Here is a 16946-nt window from a genome sequence, read left to right as displayed (position 1 = left end):
TCTGTAACCACGGAATCTCGCGACGCGGTACACGAGGCGACTGTCTGTGGTATAGTGTGCGCGGCGGCCGCTAAGCTTGGTTTTGGTGCAGATGGCAAAAGTTTGCATAAGTGCTAAATGTTGGGTGACTGGGAGTGACAAACAAGTGAGCTACGCGAAACAAGGTTGGTACACTGTTTATTAGTAACCGAAGGCTCCGCTGTCGAGCTTGGTGGTGGTAGCGAGCGCGAATGAACAGCTGATGGCAGTAAATCAAAAACATTAACCTGCGCCTGGGAAGTTAGCTGCCCAAGCGAGGAGGGGAATGAATGTGCGCTCAAATTAACACAGTTAGAGCTGGCGAGAGCGCGGACGCTGTACTGTTTATGTGGCACACGGTCACAAATGCACTCAGGCGCGAGAACACTGTAGTGGCACCGACTAACCTTGTGTGTTGCTGAGGCATCGTCTGCTGCAAGCTGCTGCAGTGCCAAAGATAACTTGTTACTTAAGTCATTGAGGCGACGGTGTAGCTCAAGTTGTTCCAAGTGCAGGCATGTAGACTCGACACGCTCCGTGAGCCACTTATTGGACCATGACAAGAGCACAGAGGAGGGGTTATTACACTTCCTAGCCATGTGGACCTGTTTAGCAGTACTATTGACACTCAACGAAGCACACGGGATGTGTTCCTGCATAGGGTGGTAGAACACTGTATTCTTGACTAGGTCAGGCCACAGTTTGTGGTGTAGTAGAAAGTCGATGCCCAAAATGGGATCGTTGATGTCAGCCACCAGGAAGGACCACTTCAGGTTGCAATTAGGCGAGAGGGACACTGCATATGAAGTAGAACCTAAGCACAACAAACTAGACGAGTTTACAGCACGTAGGACAGTTTTGTGTAGTCGGATCTTTTCGGTAGCAAGACGAGATGGAAGTAGGGAAACATCTGCATCCGTGTCAATGAGAAAGTTTGTGCCAGAGTTCAAGTCGTGGACGTAGACTCATCCATTCGAAGCATTAGTATTAGACACAGAATGGAGCATGGGATGGTGCCTGTTGTTTACATCGCAGGAGGTGGCACTGCTGCATACCTGCAGTTGAAGTTTGGGTAGGAGGACGGCGGTTTACAATTGGGTGCTTGTTCCCCGAATTTTGCATGGAAGAAACAGTATTTGTGGGTGGACGTCTGTTCCTGCAAGTGGTCAGATGACGGTGGCCCAGAATCTTCCGCAGAGTCAGGTGTGCTACTGTTGTGCGGATGTGAAGGTGTCGGTAGCGCGGCGAGCTTGACAGACTTAGGTTTAGTGGGGCATCTACGTTGGGGCCCTGGTTGTGGTTGGAAACTGGCGTAACTGCTGGACACAGCATTCACGTAGTAGAGCGGAGTAAGCTCTGTCGGCGGCACACAAATGTTTGCTATTTGGTCTATCTTCATAGGCGGAGATGGCAGTTTGGACAGACACAGGCAGCTTTTCCGTCCAAATCTCGGTGAGCATGGCATCAAGCATGTCGCATTCACTGACGAGAAGTCGAAGGCATCGCCACTACTATACTGTTTGGTGTCCATAATGGTGTAAGGTGGCTACTGCAAGAGAAGTTTCCTAGCATTAATTTCTGGTGTTGTGCTAACTATCACTGTGAATTGTCTATTACTGACTTAGTTAAGAGTGTGGCAGGAGTGAACTTCAAGGGTTTTGTGGACAAACTTTATGTGTGTTATCACACTTCACCTAAGAATGTTAGGGAACTGCATTCTGATATGCAGAAAGAAAACTGGCAAAACATATATGAGACTCAAACTGTAGACAGCAAATATGGAGCATTCCTCAACATTTTCTGCTGTTATTACAGAAAGTCCTCCAACTGGTTCACCCCAGGGATTATCAGGTTATCTCAAAGGAAAAGAAAACTTGTCTCTGTGAGCAAAACTGATCTAAGCAATAGTGAAGAATTTAAGAAATACTTTACTTCATGTAAAAATGTATTTAGGAGCATAATTACTGCAATAGAAAAGCTACAAAATGATTATCTTCTCAAAAAAAATCATCAAATAAAAGAAAATGTATGTGGCAAATAATTAATGTGACACTGGTAGGGGAAAGCAACAAGCTAGTGACATTAATCTAAAAGTAAATGGAAAATCACTATTCAGTAAAAAAGAAACAGCAGTTGAAATCAACTGCTACAAAACAGTTGAAAACCTGACTAATCACCTCAAGAACAACCATCTCTCAAAATTAGAACCAAATTTATGCCCTGACACGCTATTCTTAATGCCAACATCAGAAACAGATAGAAAGAATAATTAATACCAAAACAGAGAAAAATATCATCTGCTGGGCAAGACCAGTTACCATGCTTTCTCCTTCACAGTAGCAGTAACCTTATTAGTAAACCATTGGCTTACATAATAAACATTTCTGATTGGCACATTTGCTAGTAAGCTCAAAATTGCAAAAGTCATACCTTTTTATAAGAAGGAGAGTAAAGAAATCCTAGCATCTGCAAACCTATGGCGGTGCGCTCTATATTTAGTAACGTGTTCAAATACATAATGGCCATCAGATTTAATTCATTTCAATAAATATTATAATTTCCTTGCCTGCTGTTTGTAAGGAGACTTTAGTAAAAATTGTGTAGAAATACTGTATGATATTCATGTTATATATGTTGTGATATGCATTTCTGTATTGTCTTATCCCATGTAATATGTTTTTTTTTTATATATTGACTTATCCCACATCAGCTGTACAAGCTCCTCTACTGATTTGATCTAGTGGAGAAGTAATAAATAAATAGATAAACAGAACTACAGGTTTGTCCAGTGACTAGAGCTTTAGCTTCTTAAAATTGACAGAATTTTAGGCACTTGCTGGGTTGCATCTAGCTATCATATCATTTTTGTTGTGTGACAAGTCTTTGAAGCCCTCATCCATCACTTTCAGGAAGCAAAAGAATGCAGTAAAAGAAGCAAAATTAGCTCTGTGTGAATTTATTCTTGATTTGGGCCTTATGTGCGATGCTAGTGAACTAAGTCTAGGTCTGGAACTTGTACAAAACACACAGGAAGATAATGAGTACAGTCTAATTTTTTGAAGAAAGAATTGAAAATTCTAGTCCATACTACAGTATCTCTCTACAAAGTAAGAAGTCCATGAAGTTCAAAAGGACTGAACTCCACAAATATTAAAGACATTGCCTTGAAATTATTTCATCCGAGTTTTATAAAAGACTTCAAGAAGCTGTTGGAAAGTTTGCTTCAAGCAGATGATGCTGATTTGCCTGAATGCACCAAGATTTTAGGTACCAGGTATTGGCCATAACGTCCTGGGAAGCCATTTACATTTGCTGAAGACAAAATTAGATAGTTAGCCTGCAAATTTTGCTTAAATGAAAGAGAAGGCATTCATGATTTTCAGGAATATCTCCAAGAAAATAAACTACCAGATATGCTTCTTCCTTTGAAGCACACTTTGGGAACAATTGCAATATCTTCCGGTGAATGTAATAGGGGTTTCTCCAAAATGAATCTTACTGTTACTCCACCTAGGCCATCTATGCTTGTATGGATAACCTCTGCAGTACTATCATCAGGATGATAGGGCCTCCTCTCAGTCAGTTCAAACTAACAAGAACATAGAGTGACGGCTGCTCCAAGGTCATCATTCTGCAGTTGACAGAAAAAACAAGAAGTGATTTAGAAACAATGAGTGTACAGTGCAGTATACTTTAAAATTATAGAAGTTGCTGGAATAAAATCTTTGTGAGAACCAGCAGCTTTTTTTCAGAAAAAAGTAATGAGTATTTATGTAGTAAGTGTAACATTTATCTGTGTCTAAATAAGATGATAAACTGTTTCCCAGAATTTTACAATAAGTCTATGTTGCATGAATCAAACAATGGAAAATCCAGGATTGAATGTAACAATATTGTGAAAAGAAAAGTTGCTATTCTCCATATAACGGAGATGCTGAGCCACAGATAGGCACAACATGAAGACTGTCACAAATAAGCTTTTGAACAGCGAGGCCTTCATCATAAACAGATGACAGATACGCACACATACTAATGCAAATGCAACCCACATACACAGGACTGCTGTCTCTGGCAACTGAAGTCACACTGCAAGCAGCAGCACCAGTGCATGATGGGAGTAGTGACTGGGTGGGGTAAGGAGGAGGCTTTGGCGGGGAGGGGAAGGGATACTAGGGTATGGGTGGAAGTGCTGCTGGAGAGTGCGTAGGGACAAGGTGGAGAGAGGGTAGGCAGCTAGGTGCGTAGATGGAGGCAGAGGAGAGGTGAGAGGCGGGAATGGGGGTGGGAGGAGAGAGATGAAAAGGAGAGAAGTGAAAAGACTGGGTCTGTGTTGGAATGAGGGCTATGTAATGCTGGAATGGGAACAGGGAAGGGGCTGGATGGTTGAGGACAATGACTACCAAAGGTTAAAGACTTGTAGCTCCTCTGGCATAGAGTGCCCTATCTTTGACTATGATCTCTTTGGATTGCTTTTGTGCTATACTCTCTTGGCACGCAACTTTTGTACTGCCATATTGTTCTTGCTTACTTCAGTGTCTAATAAATGCATTTAAAATATCTGAAGTGTGTTATTACCGACCTACAATACATGATAACCACAGTGGTGACTCTGACATCATTGTCGTATGTTTATGAGTTATTTTGTGCTTCTCTTCGTCATTACCAGACTTCGTGTGCCAGCCCAAAGTGTCTTTGGAACAATGGATCTTCCAATGTTGTTCGGTGCTAGTGCTATGCATCCAGTTAACTCTGCTTGTGACCACAAGTGGTCAAGTGTACCTAATGTGCATTTGGCTAAAAGTGAACAATTATCTACGCCCGGCAATGCCGGTGGACACTTAGCTTTAACCAGCTCAACATGGCCACCGTAAAGTGGAACTACGCAGCAATGGCCACTACATGGATAGTGCACGCTGCCTAGTGACATCGTGGATGATAACCCAGTTAAGGACATTGTGGTTTACCCCTCAGCTACGCAGTGTCCTTTGGTTTGGTTTGATTTGCCGCTGAAGTTTCAGAACTGTGATTTGAACATTCCAATGCACAGAGTTGCACATTCTTATATACTTAGTGTTGCAACATCCCCTCCCCCCTGCACCGCGTCCCACAATCTCGTCGACACCAGTTGCCTCGATCGCACCAGTTACCACAACCATCACTCTGTGGTTACACCACAATTGCCTTCCGTCCACTTTCATAATGGCACCAGCCTTTCCACCTACGCTGGTTACCAGGTCAGCCCCCCCTGTGGCTGCACCACGACCGCCTTCTGCCTGCTGTTGCAATGGCACCAGCCATTACACCCACACTGTGTTTGTCATTTGGCCCGCAGGTGGGACACACCATGCCGACCTTTACACCTGCTCACTCCACACTGCGTGCTACATGCAGCCGTCCCCATATGCACACCTTGAGAAATGCACCGTCCACCCCTACTGCAACCCTGGTGTTGGGGGCTTCCGCTCTGCACGTATGGATCTTCGTCTGCCAGTGCTGCATCAACATGTGATACCCAGCAGGTTTCCTAAGCTGCCTGCTTTGCAAAAACATAACCCTAAGACTTGGTTTGCATTAGTGGATCACCTACTGGATACCCACGGTATTTCAGATGACGATGCACATTTTGTCTGCCTGGTGAGTCACCTCCACGCTCATCCAGACCTCATCAGCAATTTGCTTCTCTCACTACCCAACTTGCACAAGTATTTGATGGCAAAAACACTGCTCATCACGGACTTTTCTTGCCTCCCAGTGGAGGCCATCCACCATATTATTCATGACAAGCACCTCGACAACCACACACTTTTGCAGCTTTGGCTGCACCTCCGTGCATTAATTGATGATCAGGCATTACCTGACACCGCACTTTTGACATTGTGGATGGTCAAAATGCCTTCAGAGCCACAACTTCACCTGCTGTCTTATGTCACCAACTCACTCGAGTCTTGCTTATGCATGGCTGATCAAGCTTATGCTATTATTCGTCACCGACACTGCCAGTCATGGATGACGTCTCCATCATGCCTCCTGCACCTTCTCTGCTGGCAGAGGCCAGCATGTTCACCTCGGCTCCTCAGCTGCCTGTCAGGAGCTGCCACCTAGCGACCTACTGGAGTTACTGCCTGCTGCCTCCTGACAGCAGCCGACCTCGCCCGAGCGGCCACCAGCCAGCTGCGGCCCCCTTCCACTCCACACCACCTTGACTCCAAGCTCACCCGCTATGCTGGGACCATGCTACTTATCAGCCTCGCGCAACTGTCGCATGCCTTGTGCCTACCCAAACGATTTTGGTGGACACATTTAAGCGACACAGCCCACCACGCTCCTTCACAGTGCCTACTGTCTCACGCCGCACCACTCGCTTCAGCGGTGCGATGCCTCTACATCATTGACTGGTCATCGGGCACTCAGTTCCTCATCGACACTGGTGCTGATGTCAGTGTTATACCGGACAAGCAAGCAGGCAACAAGCTTTCACCTGCTAACCTCACTTTGATCACTTCAAATCACCCTCCTATTGCAGTCCTTGGCTCCATTGAGATGTCACTTCACCTATCACCATTCCACACCTTCCCTTTGACTTTCCATGTTGCCAATGTGGATGAGCATGTGATTGGGCTGGATTTTCTACACCATTATGAACTTTCACCTGACTTCCAGGCCACCGCACTCTGCCACGCATCTGGTTCTACTCTTCTGTCCAGCGCACGACTCTGCTCTCCACCTCCTTGGCTACACTTTCCACTTGTACATCTCTTCTCGAGCTTATTACTACACAGCTCTCTGATTTGTTGGATGTATGCACACAGATCAACGAACTCCGCACCCAGAATGATGCGTTATGCACCTGCATTGCCTGTGCCTCCGCTGCATTGTCACATGCATGGCACACAATACATCGCCTATCTGCAGCACCACAGCAAGGTGAACCAACACATTCATCTACTGCGTCTTCTCACCACATTGCTCCTGTGTGGAGCATTCCACTGACTGCTGCCGCTTCCGCATCGCTGACGACAAATCTCCAAGACGCACCTGTTCACACTACTCGGGATTCCTCACATCATTTGGCTTCTGCACCACACCTTCCTTTGTCAACTACAGCTGACGCCCCAGCCATTCTGCCCTGACACGCCAAGGTCAGTGAACCGCCATTGCATCTGGACCCCTTCTTGCCCCCCCCCCCCCCTCCCACCTTTGCTGGTCTCCCTTCACAGGTATCGGCTATCAGTAATGGCACCACAGACGGACTGCCTGGTCATTATAAAGCTAGGTGCCTTAATGCTTCCAAACTTCTGTGTGCAAAAGAAATTCAGGATTTGTTGGCTTCAGGCATGCTCTGCCCCTCCAATGGCAACTGGTCTTCACCTATCCACCTTGTACCTACAAAGATAGGTCCTTAAGCATATGTAGGGACTACAGGTCCCTTAATGCTCGTACAATTATCAATAACTATCCAGTTCCTCATATCCAGGATTTCATGCAATTACTACATGGTTCAAAGTTATTCTCTGTTTTAGATCGTTCCAAGGCATACCATCAAATCCCTATGCATCCACCAGATATTCCGAAGATGACCATCATCACACCCCTTCGTCCTATTTGAATGCTGTTACATGCCTTACGGATTGAAAAATGCTGTGCAGATGTGGCAGCAGTTCATTGACTCCATTTTGTTATCTCTGCCATTTCTTTACACTTTTAGATGACATACTGATCTTTTCCTCCTCTGCTGAGGAACATCAAGCCCACCTCAATGCAGTCCTTTTGGCCCTCGCTGCCAACAGCATGGTGATCAACAATGATAAATCTCAACTCTGTTCCACATCAGTTACGTTCCTAGGCCATACTGTCTCTGCCGGTGGCCTCTGACTGACGGATTCTCGTGTCAAAACCATACTTGATTTCCCTCTTCCTGAAGATTATGCTCAACTCCGTTGTTTTCTGGGTATGGCAAACTTTTATTGCAGACATACCCCTCAGGCTGCCTCCGTCCAATTGGCCCTCACCGACACCCTCTCGAGCAAAAACACCACAGGGAAATGGAAGTTGGACTGGACCAAACCCATGCTCAACACATTTGGTAAACTTAAAACTGCCCTCGCCAAAACCATCACACTTGCCCACCCGGACCCTGAGGCCCATGTTTCGATCATGACTGATGCCAGTGACTCAGCTGTGGGTGCTGTTTTACAACAGCACACCGCCGACTCCACCCAACCACACCGTTTCTTTTCCAAGAAACTGACTAAGAAGCAGTGCAAGTGGTCGGCTATCGACCGTAAGCTTCTCGCGGTGTACGAGGTGACTAAACACTTCCGTAGTGACCTCAAGGGGCAACCTTTCATGATCTACTCTGATCACAAGCCTCTTGTGGATGCTGTTCGTAACCCGGGTAAAGACCTTCTGCCAAGATGTTTCCACCATATGGACTATATCTGTCAGCATTCTTCCAATGCATGCTTTATTCGTAGCACAGAGAATGTTGTGGCAGACTACCTGCCTCGCATCTGCTTGCTAACCACACCATTGCACTTGGATGAGACATCGATATACAGCAATTAGTTTCAGACAACAAGTCATCAATCACTGTCCAACCTCATGTCCTGCACAGGTTGACGACCCCTGTCCCTTGCGACATCTCTATGAACACTCCTCACCCCTTGGTACCCTCCACTCTTCGGTGCAGGGTTTTTAATGCTCTGCACAACTTGGTCCACCGGCCGCTGTGGCCAAGCGGTTCTAGGCACTTCAGTCTGGAACTGCGCTGCTGCTACAGTCACAGGTTCGAATCCTGCCTTGGGCATGGATGTGTTTGATGTCCTTAGGTTAATTAGGTTTAAGTAGTTCTAAGTCTAAGGGACTGATGACTTCAGATGTTAAATCCCGTAGTACTTAGAGCCATTTGAACCATTTGAACAACTTGGCCCACCCTGGAACGTAGGCCACGACAAGGCTGGTTACTGAACACTTTGTCCGGTGTGGTGTGAAGTATGACTGCTGCACTTGGACCCTTGCGTGCATCCCATACCAGCATAGCAAGGTCAGCAGGCATGATCAACCTTCATTAGGCAAGTTTGATGTTCCAAGAGATCGCCTTTGGCATATCCACATCGACTACTTTATGTTGACTATGCTACAAATATAGCACTATTCTTATCTGTTATCTATCAGGGATCATTGGAATGGCAGATAGTTCCACGGGACTGTGAGAAGGCCCAGGTCATAGCAATCTATAAAAAGGGTAGAAAATCGGATGCACATAATTACCGGGCAATTTCACTGACATTGATTTGTTGTAGAATCATGGAACATATTCTGTGTTCAGACATAATGACCTTTCTAGACTCTGAGAAGCTCATCTGCAGAAACCAGCATGGTTTTAGGAAACAGCGGTCATGCGAGACACAGCTGGCCCTCTTTGTGCGTGATATACAACAGGCTCTAGATACCGGCTCCCAGGTTGATGCCATATTTCTCGACTTTCGAAAGGCGTTCGACTCAGTTCTGCACTGTCACTTGCTACAAAAAGTGTGCACTTATGGTCTATCTGATGACATATGCTGTTGGATAGAAAGTTTTCTAACAGACAAGGACAGTATGTCGTCCTGAACGGGGTGACTTCAACAGAAACAAGCGTAACTTCAGGTGTGCCTCAGGGCAGCGTAATAGGTCCCTCTGCTTTTTACAATTTACATAAATGATCTGGTTGATGGTATTGACAGCGGCCTTACACTGTTTGCCGATGATGCTGTAGTCTACAGGAAAGTAGTACCACACGAAAGTTGTGAACAAATCAATGAGGATTTGCAGAAAATAAATGCATGGTGTAATGACTGGCAGTTATCTCTCAATATTAGTAAGTGTAACCTACTGTGTATAACAAAGCAAAAATCCCCATTAATGTACAAGTACAAAATAAATGCCCAGTCTTTGGAAGTGGTAACATCCGTCAAGTATCTGGGTGTGACTATTCTAAATGATCTCAAATAGAATGATCAGATTACACAAGTAATGGGTAAGGTGAACTCTAGATTGCGCTTTATTGGTAGAATCCTGAAGTGATGCAGTCCTTCAACAAAGGAAATAGCTTACAATATGTTAGTTTGTCCAGTCTTGGAGTATTGTTCGTCTGTATGGGACCCTTACCAGTTGGGCCAGATTCATGAGATTGAGAAGGTCCAAAGAAGAGCAGCAAGATCCATGACTGGTACATTTAGCCATCATGAGAGCATTACAAAACTCCTAGAAAGTTTGAAGTGGGACACACTTGCAAACAGACGGTGTGCTAAACAGAAGGGGCTGCTCACTAAATTCCAAAATCCGATCTTCACCAAGGATTTAGAGCATCTATTATTACCACCAACTTTCAAATCATGCAATGATCATGATTCAATGATAAGGGAAATAAGAGCTCGTACTGAGGCGTTCAGACAGTCGTTTTTCCTTCGCGCGATCCGTGAGTGGAACAGAGGGGGGGAAATATGACTTTGGCACGAATTGTGCCCTCCACCACACACCTCTTGGTGGCTAGTGGAGCATATATGCAGATGTAGATGTAGACATGGTTGGTCCACTCCCCCATTCCAAGGGGTACAGATACATATCATCGATCATTAACTGCTTAACCCACTGGGTCAAGGCAGTCCCTCTCGTCAACATCACAGCCGAGACCATCGCTCACTCTTTCCTACCTGCATGGTTTGCAAGGTACGGCTGTCCTCTTTCCCTCATGACTGATCAGGGATGACAGTTCCAATCTGTGCTCTTTGCTTGACTGTGCGAGCTCTACAGTGTCTCTAAATTCCACACCACAGCCTGCCACCCGCAGGTGAAAGGCATGGTCGAATGGTGGCACCGAACTCTCAAGGCCGCATTTATGTGCCATGGTGCGTTATGGTCCGAGGCCCTTCCTTGGGTCTTGCTTGGCATCTGCTCAGCCCATAAAGAGGACTTGAACACATCGCTGGCTGAGATTCTCTATGGAGAGCCCTTCCTCCTTCCAGCAGAGTTCGTGGAGGATGCACCATTGGCTGATGCTATGGTTCTTCCAAGCCTTGTTGAACGGGTTCGTGCGCACATCGCTCACCTGCTCACTCCCGCCCACAACCCCCCCCCCCCCCCCCCACCCACCCACCCACTACGTCCTCATTCCACGCCACAGGTGTTTGTCCACAAGGACCTTGCATCATGTGAATTTGTGATGCTGTGCAATGGCTCCGTGTGAGTGGCCTTGCAACCACCTTATTTGGGCCACCACCGCCTGTTATTTTGCGGCATGAATATGTTCATAATTCATCTAAATGGACGACCACTGACTGTGTCCATTAACTGCTTGAAACTGCCGTGGTACCTCTCCAAACTGCATTCCATCACATTCCATCACTTCTGATCTGACTGTTGTCACTGCTGCTCCACCTCCTGACATTGCAGACCTGACTGTGAGCAATGTCCCACAGCCTATGCAGCAGTTGGTCACACGGGACTCGTGCAACACAGTTTTCAATGTGCCTACTTCTCAAGCCAGCCTCTGTCTTCAACCCTTCAACCACGACGCTGGCATGACGATTATGAGTTCGAGTGAGGTAGCTTCCCTCCGGAGCAGGGGGAGGGGGGGTTGTCTGGGGGTCTCAATGGCGCCTCTGGCATAGAGTGCCCTATCTTTGACTATAATCTCTTTGGACTGCTTTTGTGCTATGCTCTCTCACCGCACAACTTTTGTACTACCATGTTGTTCACACTTACTTCAGTGACTAATAAATACATTTACGACATCTAAAGTGTGTTATTACCAACCTATGATACGTGATAACCACAGAGTAATTGGTAGTATATAATATTTCATACTATCTGTAGTTTATATTTTTCATTGAAAATTATTTTTAGCAACCAGTTACAATAGTAACAGATACATAATGACAGAAATGCTGCCAGGTGCCATACCACCACCCTCCTGCTTCTTCAGGTATGGTATGACACTTATTTCATCTTAGGTTGTGTTTTTCTTGGTCTTTCTTCCTTCATTTCATTTCCTCATTCAGTATTTTACTTTTCCCTGTTGACAACTATCACATAACGTTATAGAAGTTCATGTCTCCAAATGTACCTTCTATACTACCCATGTGTAAAATTATGAGTGTAAAATAACCAAATTAACTGTTCTCTTATTATTTTTTTGTAATATTGTGAATCTCAAGTAACTAAGGTAAATGTTTTCTAGAATATCATTAGTTTTTGGATCAATAAATAATAAAATTCAGGATGGAATAATGACAATATTATGAAAAGGAGAATTGAGTTGCTGTCAAGCACAACAAAAACACTCGCTACACATGTGAGCTTTCAGCAAAAGAGTTTCTTCTAAAGTAGAAAACTACTTTAGAAAAAAGCCTTTTGCCAGAAGCTCACATTTATAGCAGTCTTTTTAGATGATTTATTTCATTCTACAGTTGTAAACTTTGTTTTTCTCAATAAAAAAAATATAAAATCAGAAAACTTATGTCTTATTCCTAACTGTGAGTACCACAACCTCCCCCTTCCACTTCCCAAATGAAAAGAAGAAAAGAAAAACAACCAGTCACAACTCTCAGGTCCTGCCTTGTTGACTTGCTCTACTTCCTACATCCTCCAGTTAGTTGACCACAGTCTTCCTTCATACATCTAAGACATATTCACTTCCTTCACCACATTACCTGTCCCATTACAATGAGACCCCTTGCTTGTCAGAGTGGATCAATGTCCCTGTACACTGTCTCCCATTTGCATAGTCTTGCTGGTGTGGTATCTTTTCCCATGTCCTCCTTACATCAGTCTCGTTACCTCTAACCAAATACTCCTGACCACCCATTATTATAGATTAGGATTCAATTAAATTAGATTCAGTTTTCGTCCCATACTCCCAAAAATGATTCTCCTGGCTGTGGAACATTACAGAAAGTATAACATAAAAAACATACTGCATTTGAATATAATACTCACTTTCCTGATCATTTGTCAGGATATTGTCAAAATATGTGAATACAGTACGGTAAACTGGAACTCTTAATATTTACAGATTTAATATACTGTCAGAATGAACATAGTTATGCACTTTTAATAAATTTATCAAACACAAAATACCTAATCTTGACTGTTATGACCAAGTGCTGTCAAAACTGAAATCTAATGGACATTTTTATGTAAGCTGATCTAACAGCCCCTGTTGAGATATTCATCTATAGAGTAGAAGGCGTTGCCTACCAAGAAATCTTTCAACTTCTGTTTAACCTGTGCTTTATCTGAAACCAAGGTTTTAATGGTTGGTGGCAGTTTATTGAAAATGCATGTCCCTTAATATTTGATCCCTTTTTGGACCAAGGTAAGTGATTTTAGGTGTTTATGGAGATTGTTCTTATTCCTGGTATTGATACTATGTATTGACCTATTGGTTAGCAATAGAGTCATATTATTTCAACAAATTTCATTAAGGAAGAAATATACTGAGAATCAAAACATGGTGTTTTTGAATTTACACCATAAACGAGTATTATTACAAGCTTTTTCTTGATTTGACAAGTTACCCCAAAATGTGATCCAATACAACATAACAGAATGAAAGCAAGCAAAGTATGCAAGTTATGTATTTTTATTTCCTCTGGACACAAAACTTACAACAACAAAAAATTCAAGGTATCAACTAGTACACATTGACCATTTCTGGGTCACGAATAGGCTCAGCAATTAAAGCACTATAATGTTTGAAATTTTGCTACCAGACCTAACAGTGCCTTAAAACAGTTGGCAATCATCTGATTGTGGCATACATAGGCCTCACTAAGATATTTCTTATATTGTTATATGTTGTACATTCTGCAATACTTTATATAATTCCCAAAAACTTGTAATCATATATACACACATACATCAAAAAAAGCTTTGCATCACCCTGGTTCCCAGAACTCCTGAAGATAGACATTGACTGTGGATATTGTTATCACAGACACAGTCCCTTTGACTGTTCAGAGATGTCACTAAACCTGCCCAAAGATGTAAACAACCATGTGAGAGCCAGCGCCTTTTAGACGGAGTGGGTCCAACAGCCGATCAGTTCCAGTCATTTCACCAGTAAGGAGATACATGGCTCATGTTGTCTGTAGTTCAACTCTGCCTAGATTGCCAATACTGCAGTGTGATCATGTCCACATTGTTACTTTGTGCCAGGAAGGGCTCTCAACAAGGGAAGTATCCAGGAGTCTGAGTGGACCAAAGCAATGTTGTTCGGACATGGAAGAGATACAGAGAGACAGGAACTGTTGATGACATGCCTCACTCAGGCTGCCCATGTGCTACTACTGCAGTGAATGAGCACTACCTATGGATTATGGCTCAGAGGAACCCTGACAGCAACGCCACCATGTTGAATAATGCTTTTTGTGAAGCCACGGGATGTCATGTTATGGCTCAAACTGTGTGCAATAGGCTGCATGATGCAAAACTTCACTCCTGAAGTCCATGGCGAGCTCCATCTTTGCAACCACAACACCATGCAGCATGGTACAGATGCACCCAACAACATCCCAAATGGACCGCTCAGGATTGGCATCATGTTCTCATCATCGATGAGTGTCGCATATGCCTTCAACCAGAAAATCGTTGGGACATGTTTGGAGGCAACCCAGTGAGGTTGAACGCCTTAGACACACTGTCCAGCAAGTGCAGCAAGGTGGGGGTTCCCTTCTGTTTTGGGGTGGCATTATGTGGGGCCGACATATGCCGCTGGTGGTCATGTAAGGTGCCGTAATGGCTGTATGGTACGTGAATGCCATCCTCCGACTGATATCAGCAGCACATTGGCGAGGCATTCATCTTCATGGACGACAATTCGCACCCCCGTCTTGCACATCTTGTGAATGACTTCCTTCAGTATAATGACATCGCTCGACTAGAGTGGCCAGCATGTTCTCCAGACATGAACCCTGTTGAACATGCCTGGGATTGATTGAAAAGGGCTGTTTGTGAGTGACATGACCCACCAACCACTCTGAGAGATCTACGTTGAATTGCCGTTGAGGAGTGGGACAATCTGGACCAACAGTGCCTTGATGAACTTGTGGATAGTATGCCATGATGAATACAGGCATGCGTCAATGCAAGAGGATGTGCTACTGGGTATTAGAGGTATCAGAGTGTACAGTAATCTGGACCACCATCTCTGAAGGTGTTGCTGTATGGTGGTACAACATGCAATATGTGGTTTTCATGAGCAATAAAAATGGCAGAAATGATGTTTATGTTGATCTCTAGTCCAATTTTCTGTGCAGGTTCTGGAACTCTCAGAACCAAGGTGACGCAAAACTTTTTTTGTGTGTGTACCTGACCTGTGACATCTGAAAGCCATTAGCATGGCATCATCTACCTGTAAGTTTTTGTTTGATAATGAAAATAAAGTAGGTCACTAATTGCCATTTTTATAAAAATTTTGACCTGTTGGAGATACAATGACAACAAACTGTACTGAGAGAGAAATTAAAGAGACATAAAAAAAATTAGGCCATCATTCACATATTATGAGGGCATGCACAGTGATCCAGTCTCTCATCTTTAGCTACCCTTTCATGTAAGGTGAATAAAGACCACAGACAAATAAGTTACCTGACATTTTAGAATGATATTTCTTCAAAATAATATGTAATTCTACTGAGATTATATAGCAAATCTATGTAGAAAATTTTATGTTCAGAAAGTCTTTTACAGGATGTCCTATTATACATATTTAATAGCAGTTAAAAATTATTTTTACAGGAAATGAAATACACAGGCAACTTTTGCAAAAAGGAAATTTGCAATATTTAAATATGACTGTACCAGAGGCAATGGCTGCTGCAAAGAGCAAAATAAAGTTTATCACAGAATGGGTAAGTGTTACCTGCAGCATTTTATGTATTAAAGAAGTGCATTGTAAATACATTAACTAAAAGCCTATGAAAATAAAATAAGTAGTAATGTGTGTTCCACAGAGAAGCTATGTTTATCTACTTGACCTTGGAGCAAGTCTTTATGAACAGATGAATGACACATTGGCAGACTGGTTTAGGAATCCACCAGCTCGCAAGGGATCAGAGCTGTTTGTCATTCTTATTGCGGAAAATAGATCTGTATTATTTGTGTTTCAAAAAGACCAGAATAAGGTACTTTAACTTGCTTAATGCTGATATATAATGCTTATGAGTAGTGTAGGATGTCCTCATTGTAACAAACTTTCACTTATAAACCTTGATAAATAGTAAAAAAATAAACAAAGTAATAGACTTTTTTTAGTATGTGGGAAAATTTACTTTTTTATTTTTTCCAGGTGACACTTATTGACACACATCAACATCTGAACCATGGTGCTGTTATAGCTCAAGTGGAAACTCCTAATTTAGAGGCATTATGTGCCTGGTATGCTGTACTGCTAAGAAAATGCTATGCAGCACGGCCTGAATGTTATGAACTGAGTTTCTTATATTTTAAGAGTTATGAGGCTGGTGAGATGACAGCAGGCTAGCAGCAAAAAACACTTAATGCACATAAAAATTATTAGCATGGAAATAAAAACTAGTCACAGAATAAGACTTTACACTTTTTCTCAAACATATTATAAATGATGTGCTAAATAAAATTGATGGGCTGATCTTCAAAATCTTGAATTTTGATTGACAGCTAAATGTAGACAACACAATCAACACCATTCCCTCATTCCTGAGGATAATGAAGTTGGCAGACGTGATTTAGCATCTCATCCTAGAGCTTCTACTGTTGTTGTAGCCATTTTCATATAGGAAGCCCATTAGTCTCATCTGTCCCATCACATTCCTTCCACATGTAGAGGCTGTTTTCTCATCAAGGGTACATTATATGATTTAATAATTTTTATACACTCTCTTTTCAACGTAATACATTACGACAGA

The 16946-nt window shown here is 43.4% G+C and overlaps 1 protein-coding gene across 1 annotated transcript in view; it reads left to right on the top strand.

The window, feature by feature from the left end:
- LOC124589324 overlaps positions 1-16588 on the top strand; it is a 201456-nt gene extending 184868 nt beyond the window's left edge. The window contains exons 3-5 of the mRNA XM_047131549.1: positions 15799-15911; positions 16014-16184; positions 16349-16588. Coding sequence (XP_046987505.1) covers positions 15799-15911; positions 16014-16184; positions 16349-16543 — 479 coding nt within the window. The 3' untranslated portion in view covers positions 16544-16588. The remainder of the gene's footprint in view (positions 1-15798; positions 15912-16013; positions 16185-16348) is intronic.
- Positions 16589-16946: the final 358 nt, after the last annotated feature.

Source organism: Schistocerca americana, chromosome 2, assembly GCF_021461395.2.
Source record: "Schistocerca americana isolate TAMUIC-IGC-003095 chromosome 2, iqSchAmer2.1, whole genome shotgun sequence".
Lineage (NCBI taxonomy): Eukaryota > Metazoa > Arthropoda > Insecta > Orthoptera > Acrididae > Schistocerca > Schistocerca americana.
This window is presented reverse-complemented; position numbering and strand designations above follow the sequence as displayed.